The sequence below is a fragment of the Solanum verrucosum genome, unplaced genomic scaffold (assembly GCF_900185275.1).
Source record: "Solanum verrucosum unplaced genomic scaffold, falcon-dt-bn FXZP01000161.1, whole genome shotgun sequence".
In the NCBI taxonomy this organism is placed as follows: Eukaryota; Viridiplantae; Streptophyta; class Magnoliopsida; order Solanales; family Solanaceae; genus Solanum; species Solanum verrucosum.
In genome coordinates this window covers 1,679,271-1,689,897 of record NW_026020127.1, presented here as the reverse complement: position 1 = coordinate 1,689,897, position 10,627 = coordinate 1,679,271, and the positions used below count along the sequence as shown (strand labels likewise).

Here is a 10,627-nt window from a genome sequence, read left to right as displayed (position 1 = left end):
GACCTCTTGATGTGGTTAGGCAAAAATCATTGAAGTAAATGTGATCTGTTTCTTGTTCTGCTGATGCTTCTGCACAACTTGGTGGTGATGAAAAGATTGAGAAATATGCTTTTGTTAGTGTTCTAATCCTACTAGTTATGTTGTTTGGAGCTGTTTGGGTTGGTTTTCTGTTGAACTGATTCTTGATGCTTCCTTCAGATCTTTGTCTCAATTGTGCAAGAGGCTGTTTGTAGCCGGGTAGACAAAAATTACTCCGCAATGGTTTTGGTCTAAATTATATGCTTGTTTCCATGTGATCTAGATCTAGGTGGAAGTTGAAATCAAGTTGGAAGGCTATTGCAGCTTTTGAGTAGGTGCATTGAGCAACACAGTGGTGGTGTATGTGATGGCGTGACGAGAAATGAATTCAATTATTTTGTTGGAACATGTTTAACAGCGCTAACGTTTCTTGTGTTGCCGTCTAGACTGATTATTACTTATACTATAGTTAGTCAGAAGTTGCTTGGGTGAAAATTTTGGAGAACTCTGCTGACTTTATCGGTAAATGATATTCAAGGTCCTTGAGATCTTTGAAATTCATCATTTCATCCACATCTGGTTCAATTTTTGTTTCTCTTGGAATGCCTTTTTCTGATGATATGAAGCAGAAAAAACTAGTGTATAAAGTATTCATTACCTAAAATTGTTAAAAGGATGTGGATGTTGAAATCTTTTATTTAAAGATTATTTGTTGGCATTGCCAAAAACATTCTCATTCATATAAGTTTTCATTTTACATTGTCTTTGTCTTCACATTGTTTTCTCGGAAACAATTTCTCTCTCAAATAATTTTTTATTTTAAAAGGCAACCTAATGCGCAAAGCATTTTGTGTTTATGCAAGGCTTGGAGACCACTTAAGGGATTGTTTTCACTGCTCAAACTTGTGATCCATAGGTCCTTGTGATCTAATATGGAGACAATTTTGTCATTGCTTCAAGACTTCTCTTATTTTATACCTAATTACATTATTTTACAGTCACACTAATGTAACAAATTCACCGCTCATTGGAACTCATACTTGAAGGCGGTGAATGTGATGACTTAGCCAATTATAAGTGTTCTTGGGGGCCAAAGTTGTTAAGTCATAATCCAACACACGATAGATTAGCGTTATTGGTTTTTCAACCAAGCACGATGACCAATTGCGTAATCAACGGTTCTCTCGTACTAGGTTAAATTATTATTGCGACATTATTATCAATAGGGTTAACCCAATTTACGTTTTAGATCACAAGTCTCAAAAATAGTTTTTCATTAACGCGATTTTTTATTTTTTTTTAAAAAAAAAACAATGATGTGTACCAAATTGAGTTGTAGCAAAAGTTTGAGGGTCAATTTATAATTGTATATACATATACTTCCACTCAAAAATAGGACTTTACATAACCTCCCACAGCAAGAGCTAGAAACTGGGCTATCTTTCTCTTTTTTATCCCAAATTATTCACTTTATATTTGCTCAAGATGTTGATAATCTGTGCAATTCAGTATTTGTTGAACCCCACAAGTATTTTGTGTTCAAATATGTAAGAAACTCAATCCAGGCCATAGTAATCATTGCCTACCAACTGTTTGCTAAATTGTCTCAAAGAAGTTTGAAGCCAGGACATTGATTTTCATTTTTAACCCTTTTATGCTGTGTGGACTGATTCAAGATTTAGTTTTTATGGGTTCCTACAACGACCTCAAGCTAATACTAAGTTCACCCTTGGTGTAGAGTTGTTACTGTTTGGATTCTTCGATGTCGTTCGTGTTCTTGAGAAGACAACTAATTAACTTGTCTTGTATACTCAATTCCCAATGTACCTTAAGAGTGTGTTCATATTCCTCAAGACCCACAAGAGCTAGTCAAGCAAATGATTTGTTCGTGGAAGATAGTAAACCACGTCCTGTTGCTGCAGATTTTGGTGGTGGGGTTTTTCATCTTTCGCCATTGTATAGGGATGAGAAATATTCGTTGAAAGATTGCAGGATTGAACTAGTGGATAATGAGACTTGGAGTGTGTCCTCTGGCTTAGCTGAAGTGTGGAGAGGAAATACAAATGTTGCGTCGAAGAAAAATCCTTCATTTAGTCAAGAGGACGATATTGATGATGGGGTGGCCAGTTATAATGATGAAGATCCTGATTTTGACGATATTGAGGATTTGAGGATACGCGGTAACTTGTTTTACAAGCTTGATAAAGATTCCAAGGAATATGAAGAATATAAGTTCGATTTCCATAGAAGGAATAAGAACAAGAATAATGGAAATGACTGTCCCAAAGAGAAGGAAAATTCAAGTAACGTTTCAGCTTCTGGGGTCGAGAAAAGCCTAAAGGGTATAGATGAGAAGAAGCAAAGCAACAAGGACAAACTGCGCTGTAACTCTGAATTTTCAGTGGACAGAATGATGTTAGATGATACGAATAACCTTCAGGATTTTCAGCTAAAGAGGTCAAGAGTTCCAACTTTTAATCAGCTTACTGCCCCTTATCATGAGCCGTTTTGTTTGGATATTTTTGTCTCGAAAGGTTCGGTCAGTGCTAGCATCATCCATAGAGCTACTAGCAAGGTCGTTGCTGTGGCACATTCTATTTCCAAGGATATGAAATTTGACTTGGGATCGACAAAGAATAGAGCTACTTGTGCTGCTGTTGGGGAAGTTCTGGCTCAAAGAGCCTTGGCTGATGATATTCATAATGTAATTTATACGCCAAGGATGAGGGAGAAATTGGAGGGGAAACTTGAGATTGTTCTTCAGTCCATTATTAACAATGGCATCAATGTGAAGGTAAAGATTAAGCAGAGGAAAACCAAGAAACATGGCTTCCACCGCCCAACAGCTTAGGTGGTCATCCTATATTACTATTCATCAAGGCAAGAATGTTGTAAGTATCATCCTCATGGCTTTCGGTGAAACTTGATTTAGGAAAGTGAATCAGGTCTTTTGCTATAGAAAGTTGCTTAATCGGCACACTGACAAGGAGTGGAATCATGCAAGATTCAATAGTTCGGTACTAGTACTTTGACAAATGCGGATGAAATTAAAAGTGACAAGTTTTATCAATCCTGACAAGCTTGCAAACAGAGCAGCGTAGTAACTAGATCAAGGTTAGAAGTGCATTACCCTTTTTGCAAGATTGCAGAACATTTCCCTAAATTCATTGTTAAATCGTTGGAGTAGTTACAATAGTAGTTACAAACTTAGGAATAATTCTTTTATTTCCTGCGTTTTGTATTCTTTTCGTGAGAAAACATTGCTGTTAATGTAGAAATCTGGTTTACATGATAGCATTATTTGTAATTAGTATGATAAAACGTCCAAAATATTTGGCGATTTCTAAATAGACAGTCTGAGACCTTAGCACACCTTTTATCTATATAGGATCAACAAAATTTTTTGTTGATCCATTTATTTGTTCAAATGCCTTATGCAGAGATGAATTAGTATATTTGTGTTTGGTTTCATGCTCCTGAAGATAGGAATCAAGGTGAGCTGCTGTGTGGTCATACTTCGCTGCAGAATGGGGTGTCCAAAAGAAAATACTGGCATATAATCATAGTTGAAATGGCTTATGAGCAAAACAATTTATAGCAATAAACCACACATACTTTTGCATTGAATTGCTCAAGAAGTAGAACATCTTGTATCAGTTTTACATCAGTCAAAAATGGAATAACAAAAATAGGGTCGTCGTCTTCATGTTCAATCATCGGCAGTTGCGAGTTGCAGAGACAAAAGCTCTTCTTCAGGTATGACTCTAATATGGCAATCTGATCTTGGATAAGCTGCACATAGTAATGCATAACCTCTCTCCACAACATCATCACTTAGCATACCTTCACTTTGATCCACATTCCCACTTAGAAGCTTTGCTGGACAAGTCATGCACACTCCTAGCTTGCAGTCGTAGGGTACGGACATGCCAACGTCAAGTGCCTTCGACAAGATTGTCTCATCAGGTTCAACTTCCAGCTCTGTAGTTTTACCTTCATGTTCTACTATTACTTTATAAGCTCGAACTACACTCGATACTCGGCGGTTTTCTGTTCTCCTGACTGACCAGGGGTTGTTTAGCTTAATAGCAGCAAGATTGGCTTGTTTTCTTGATGGAATGAGAGTGAAAGATGGAGAGGTTGTTAATTGAATTGTTGCCATGGTGAGTGAGGAAAATGTAAGAGTTAAGGTTTTGTTGGTGTGGATAAGATGTGTTGATGAGAAGATAAGGTTCTTTTGGGAATTAATTGGTGGAATTTTGGGCTGTGTTTGTCTGTGTTTTTTGTTACTTAAGTTGTGGAAATTTGGGCTGTGTTTTGCTGGCCTTTTAACAATTTGGGCTATAGTGTTGGTCTACTTATTGCCTTTAGGAAATTATCTTTACAAACAAGTTAGACTCGGGTCAAACGTTTGCTCATATATGTTCAATCTTACCGACAAAATATTAGATTGTCGTCTAGTTTTTTGCAATGACTTACAAAGTTTTAGATTGTGGTCTAACGTTTTCTCATAAGATCTTTAATTTCTTCAAAATAGATCTTTATATCATAGTCTAAAAGGTCTATAAGTTGGATGAGAAATTTAAAAAATGGTAATTTACTAAACATCATGGCAAAAAATTCACCTTGGAATTTCCTTTGATTTAAGTTTTGAATAATTTTGTATATGGTTTTGTAAACATGTTCTGGATCTGCTTATTTGATAATGTATTCTTTATTACAAGGATAAAATAGAAGTTTAAACATAATTATTTTCAAATATAGAAATATATCATTTCGTCCCTAAGATTTAGAAACTAAAAAGAAAATAATATCAATATATGGGGAGCTCTTGCTTATACTCTTGTCTTAACGATTGTACAAGAACAAGCTTGATATTTCCGCGGCGTACCAAAACATCCTTCCCTCCGTACCCTCCACGGCCGTTCACACCTTTCGGCACCGTCACGATTAGCTCCCCGTCCGCAAACACAGCCGTAGCCAGCTCTGGCTTTGCGGACGCGGGTAACCTAAATCTCCACGTGTCCACATTCAATTGGTCCAACATCAGTACCTCCGCTTCACCACCACCACCATTTCTCACTACTATCTTCGTAATCCCCGGATGAATCTCCACTGTTTGTGCTCTCACATTACGAATATTTTCACCATGCTGCTCGATTTTCGCCATGAAACGGAAGAATTCGGGGTTTTCTTCCACCTCAACATCCGCGTCCGACGGGATCGGTAATTCGAGGACTTTGCTGAACACATGAGGCAGTTTCCTGAGTTTTTTTATGTTGTTTGGTGCCATTACTACTATTGTTGATCAGCAAGATTGAGTAGAAGAAGAAAAGGGAGTAATTGTAACGTTTTGATGCATGGACAAAAAAAGATGGACCCTCATGCACTACATTTGTAGGTTACAAATGACAACATGAGAATATTTTTTTTTTGTTAAATTATTCAATATTTAAAGTTAACTGGTTGAACTAATTTAGATTTTCCTCGAATAGTCTCTCCAAGTGAGTAAGTGAGTAAATCGTTGTCTACCAAATATTATTGCCGTTTCAATTCAAATTACAAGTTTTAAAAGTGTTTTTTTCTTTTTTAAACATATCAAATAAAGTGACGTAAGTTGAAATGAGGTGGTAGGCTACAAATGACCACATGAGAACCATTCGATATTCAAAAGTATATTAGCTTGATTAATCCAATTCTTTTCGAGTAGATCTAGTAAAGGATAAATATTATTTTACCACATAATTCTTTCTTCAGTAGATCTACTAAGGATAAATATTATTATGTCATATAATTTTTTATTTTAACAATTCGAATCAGAGATTTCTAATTAATGATATAAAATTTGTAATCATCTTACCACACTAGATGGAAACGACATGATGAGAATAAAGTGACACGAATCTAAATCTCGATAAAATGGAATCATTTTAGTGAATGAATGGCAGGACTTGTATGCTTATTATTCCCTTTAGAAAAACACCCATTTAAATTTAAAAATAATTCAACTTAAACTTTATTTATCTTTATCATTAGTAGAAAGAAATTTTGTAGCCACATAAATATTCAATGTTTTATATTTTTCGAATCAACCTAGTAAACGATACTCGCTACCTATATAGGGAGTAAATATCTCAAAAGATCACTCAAGTATGTAAAATTATTTGAGAAAGTCATTCAACTTGGTTTTATATCAATAAAGTCACTCAACTTATAGATTTTCTTTTATAAAATCACTCAACTTAAATTATTTTTCTAGAAAATCATTATAGCCAAAAGATTAAAAAAATAATTGTACAAACTACCCTTCAAGTTTAGTTTGTTAATACTTACTTCTATTGTAGTTTAATATTATGCTTATTTCTCTTATTTTATTTTATTTTATTTTTAGTAATTGTCTTAACTTAATTAATATCAACTCAATTGTCCAAGCATTAAGCATATATTCAACTTGGCTCAGGTTTCATCATATTTTACCATAATTTATACCCATCAATTTTATTTTGATAATAAAATGCACATACACCAATACTTCAAAATTAGTCGGACGAATCCAAATTCGATGACTCCAAAATCGAATCATTTCCTCCCACCCCAACTGGAATTGGACATGGATGACAGGATGAGGCTGAGATAAACTCACCCCCCACCCCCTCAAATTCTTCCCTCTTTTTCCCCCACCCCCAAATTCTTCCCTCTTTTTCTTTCTTCGTCAACCTGAGATGTTTTTTAAGAAAAAGAATCATTCCTTTTTTCCCCACCTTGCAAAAAAATTTTCAAAAAATTATTTCAACTAAATATTAGATACCAGCTAATTTTTGAATATCCCTTCAGTATTTCTGTTTGCGTGGTTTTGAATTAAAATTTCATTTTAATTTGTGGGTCGAATATTTGATATTAGTGTTTAATATGATATTATTTAGTGTGGCGTGCATATTTATATAGAATAAAAAATGGGTTTGTTTTGCAAAGTTAGATTTTTTTGATAACTTGAATAAAAAAGTTATAAAACTATTTAAATTAAATAATATATGATAAAGGAAAATTTAGTTAAATCATAAATTTTTATGTTAATAATAATTAGGTTAAGAAAATGATTATTTAAAATTAAATAAAATAAGAGAAATAAACATAATATATTATAAACTATAATGGAAGTAAGTATTGCAAAACTAAACTTGAATGATAGTTTGTGCAATTATCTCTTTTATCTTTTGATTATAATGATTTTCTAGAAAAATAACTTGAATTGAATGATTTTATAAAAGAAAATCCATAAGTTGAGGGACTTTCTCAAATAATTTCACATAGTTGAGTGACCTTTTGAGATATTTACTCCCTATATAGGTTTGATTTCACTTTTTTTAGAGTTTTGGAGTTGCAAAATAAGAATGCAAGATTATCAAAGTTTTTCATGAGTATTAGTCAATAGACATTGAAATTTTGCGGACTGTACAAAGACGTGTTCAATTCTAATTGAGACTCTGGAAGGTGTGTTCAGTTTCAATTAGAATTCTTAGAGGCTACTCAACCCTAAACCCTAGTTTATGCCTATATAAAGGGTACTAAATTCCCTTAAAAGACATCTCAAAAAAATATCCCATAAACTCTTGGGTATTTTTAAAGATCAGGATCTCGAATATTCTACAAAAGTCATGAAATACTCATATAGAGGTCAAATCTAAATCATCCTAGTTCGAGAAATACACCACTAACGGCACTCGAATCATGGATAAATCTTAGGAGAGTAGAATCAAGGGAGGAATAGAATTGTACCCGCATATTTATCAATAAAGTTATGTTTCTTCAGATTTTATTTATGTGGTTTATTTATTTTCCATATGTTTAAAATTTATTACAAACAAACTGGCACGCCCAGTGGGACCAAATCTGCCCTTCATCTCTTCTCTCTTTAATCAAATCTGAAAATCTGAAGCTGCAAAGGTGGAAGAATGAGTACTTCAAGCCTCGTCTTTGAGTTTCATCGAGTCTACACTCCGACAAGCCTTGAAGCAGGGGACATTTGTAGACATTGAAATTTTGCGGACTCTACAAGACGTGTTCAATTCGAATTGGGACTCTAGAAGGTGTGTTCAGTTTCAATTAGAATTCTTGGAGGCCACTCAACCCTAAACCATAGTTTATGCCTATATAAAGGGTACTAAATTCCCTTAAAAGGCATCTCAAAAAAATATCCCATGAACTCTTGGGTATTTTTAAAGATCAGGATCTCGAATATTCTACAAAAGTCATGGAATACTCATATAGAGGTCAAATCTAAATCATCCTAGTTCGATAAATACGCCACTAATGGCACTCGAATCATGGATAAATCTTAGGAGAGTAGAATCAAGGGAAGAACAGAATTGTACCCGCATATTTATCAATAAAATTATGTTTCTTCAGATTGTATTTATGTGGTTTATTTATTTTCCATATGTTTAAAATTTGTTGCAAACATAGTCCATGAATTTTACTATTTAATATGACTTATCAACTTTGTTTGAGCCCAAATTTTTATAGGTCAATTCGAAACAATCTAGTTAACGATACTCATAGCCTCTATAGGGCCTACGTCACTTTAGTAGAGTTTCGGGGTTACGAAAAAGAAATTCAAGATTAATTAGCTTTTCGTATGTATTAATATGATTTTTTTGAAATATGATTGACCAACTCCATTTGTCCTCAAATTTCATGCTCCCATTCGAAACGACCCAAGGAACAATATTCATTACCTCTAGAGGGTCAATGTTGCCTTTTTTCGAGTTTCAAGGTCACGAAACTAGAAATCAAAATTATCTCAATTTTTTGTATGTATTAGTCCATGAACTTTTTGAAATATGACTGACCGACCGACTCTGTTTGACCCCAAATTTGATTAGTCCATTTGAAATGAAATGGTGTCATTATGATCTTTTTAACCGACTAAAAGAAAGTGTGTCATATAAATTGGGACAACGAGAATCTCTTTATTTGTTTTCAAATCAATTTCTGTTTAGCAAATTGTAACCAACTAATACATTCAAAGACACATTTTGCAGAGGAACTAAAGAACACAAAACACAATAACCACTCATGCTATGAATGCTGAAGCATAAGAACTAATGAAGAGAAGGAAGAAGAAAGGAAGATCAATCATCTTGGTTAAACTTGCATCATTGGAACCACCTCGTGATGATGGGATAGATCCACTTCCTGTCATGCGATATGTTATGTAAGTTTATAAGCATTTCGAGTTCATACAGACTATGTTGCTCAGACTCTTCAAAAATGTTGTCGTACCAGGGTCGGATCTTAAACAAATGCACTACTTTTTGATGATTCAACATGCACTCGACAACATTTTTTAAGAGTCCGACCAACATAAAACTCAAATTTGAAAGGATTATAATGTACCTGAAGCTTCTGTATTTGGAGAACTTGGTGTTCCAGCAGGAGAACTAGTTGGGGATCCGGCTGTTATAAGGCAAGTAATGTTAGTGAACAATCAAATTCACAAGACGTAAAATTTATGTGGTCGTACTTTTTCTTAGTCTGTTTCAAAAAGAATGTCTCTTTTCTATGTTTAGTAAATTTTTAGTTCCATTATTCTCATTTTAACCTTGATGATAATGAACGGCTTGTTTAAAATCACAAGATTCAAATGTCTTAATTGAGTTTTTTTGGATATTGAATAAGTGAACGTATATCCAAACACAACTTCAACTTTCAAATTTCGACCAAATATCTATGTCAAAACGCCTACTTACATTCTTAAACTTTGTGTACAGTCAAACTAAGACGCACAAAATGAAACAGAGAGAAGTATTTTGGATTGGATGATCTTTCTTACCATTGCATTTGCTAATTGATGGAGTTTGAACTTTGCAAGCATTAGGAAGAGCCAAAGCTTGAGTCTGGTTAATGTTGAGTCCCATGTTAGAGCCACCACCATTAAGGACCTGGCACAAACACTCTGGATTGTTCTTAACCACCGTGCCTAGCTGCGTGCAGCACCCTGAGGACGGAGATGAAGAGTTCCCCGTGATGTAACTCAAGCAAGGCGACATGCTGACTAACACGTTCGTGCAGTCACTGCTCAATTGAGCAGCAACTCCGGACCAGATCATTGCCAATGCGACTAAAACAAGACCTCTCGAGTTGATCCTTTGATGATTCGCCATTTGAATTGGCATTTGTTGCTAAGAAATAGTTCTGTTTTGGAAGTAAAGTTGATCTCACAATGTTGATGGAAGAAGAAGATAGCTTGTTTGATTTATATTAGGAGATTGAGAAGTAAGAGTCAAAATAAGATGCTCTAATAATTGGTGACTAACAAGGAAAAAAATAGTTGTCACAGGTTGGCATTTTGGATTTTTGTCATTAGTTTTTGTTCTATACACACTGACGGTATTTACCCTATCAAGTCATTGTTGCTCGATCTCTTCAAAAATGTCACTGGATGCATGCCAGACTAGACATAGGTACAACAATATTTTTGAAAAAGCTGAAGCAACCTATAAGTAGCTTGGTATAACATGTTAAATTATATTAATAATATAAAAAATAAAATTAGTATATACAACTTAAATTCTTTTTTATCATAATTTACAAAGGAATTAGGTAGAGT

At 34.3% G+C, this 10,627-nt stretch overlaps 5 protein-coding genes across 5 annotated transcripts in view; 2 read left to right on the top strand and 3 right to left on the bottom strand.

The window, feature by feature from the left end:
* The window catches only part of LOC125825867 (2-methyl-6-phytyl-1,4-hydroquinone methyltransferase, chloroplastic-like), a 97,151-nt gene that overhangs the window by 70,059 nt on the left and 16,465 nt on the right, over window positions 1–10,627 (top strand). The gene's annotated exons all lie outside the window — the stretch shown is intronic.
* Window positions 1,472–3,412, top strand: LOC125825866 (uncharacterized). The gene is made up of 2 exons (XM_049505157.1): window positions 1,472–2,909; window positions 2,978–3,412. Exon 1 carries the CDS (start codon window positions 1,781–1,783, stop codon window positions 2,867–2,869), a length of 1,089 nt encoding a protein of 362 aa, XP_049361114.1. The 5' UTR covers window positions 1,472–1,780; the 3' UTR covers window positions 2,870–2,909; window positions 2,978–3,412.
* Window positions 3,593–4,269, bottom strand: LOC125825880 (ferredoxin C 1, chloroplastic). Its single transcript, XM_049505173.1, has one exon. It carries the CDS (start codon window positions 4,178–4,180, stop codon window positions 3,728–3,730), a length of 453 nt encoding a protein of 150 aa, XP_049361130.1. The 5' UTR covers window positions 4,181–4,269; the 3' UTR covers window positions 3,593–3,727.
* LOC125825939 (uncharacterized) lies at window positions 4,832–5,320 on the bottom strand. Its single transcript, XM_049505225.1, has one exon. It carries the CDS (start codon window positions 5,309–5,311, stop codon window positions 4,832–4,834), a length of 480 nt encoding a protein of 159 aa, XP_049361182.1. The 5' UTR covers window positions 5,312–5,320.
* Window positions 8,964–10,332, bottom strand: LOC125825878 (non-specific lipid transfer protein GPI-anchored 5-like). Its single transcript, XM_049505169.1, has 3 exons — window positions 9,851–10,332; window positions 9,415–9,474; window positions 8,964–9,213 (listed from the first exon to the last, which is right to left on the bottom strand). Exons 1-3 carry the CDS (start codon window positions 10,191–10,193, stop codon window positions 9,092–9,094), a joined length of 525 nt encoding a protein of 174 aa, XP_049361126.1. The 5' UTR covers window positions 10,194–10,332; the 3' UTR covers window positions 8,964–9,091.

Coding starts and splice junctions, on each gene's coding strand:
- LOC125825878 (XM_049505169.1), bottom strand. CDS start 10,193: ATGCCAATTCAAATGGCGAATCATCAAAGGATCAACTCGAGAGGTCTT. Junction 9,475..9,850: donor ATCAATTAGCAAATGCAATG/GTAAGAAAGATC, acceptor GCCTTATAACAG/CCGGATCCCCAACTAGTTCT. Junction 9,214..9,414: donor TCCAAATACAGAAGCTTCAG/GTACATTATAAT, acceptor ATCGCATGACAG/GAAGTGGATCTATCCCATCA.
- LOC125825880 (XM_049505173.1), bottom strand. CDS start 4,180: ATGGCAACAATTCAATTAACAACCTCTCCATCTTTCACTCTCATTCCA.
- LOC125825939 (XM_049505225.1), bottom strand. CDS start 5,311: ATGGCACCAAACAACATAAAAAAACTCAGGAAACTGCCTCATGTGTTC.
- LOC125825866 (XM_049505157.1), top strand. CDS start 1,781: ATGTCGTTCGTGTTCTTGAGAAGACAACTAATTAACTTGTCTTGTATA.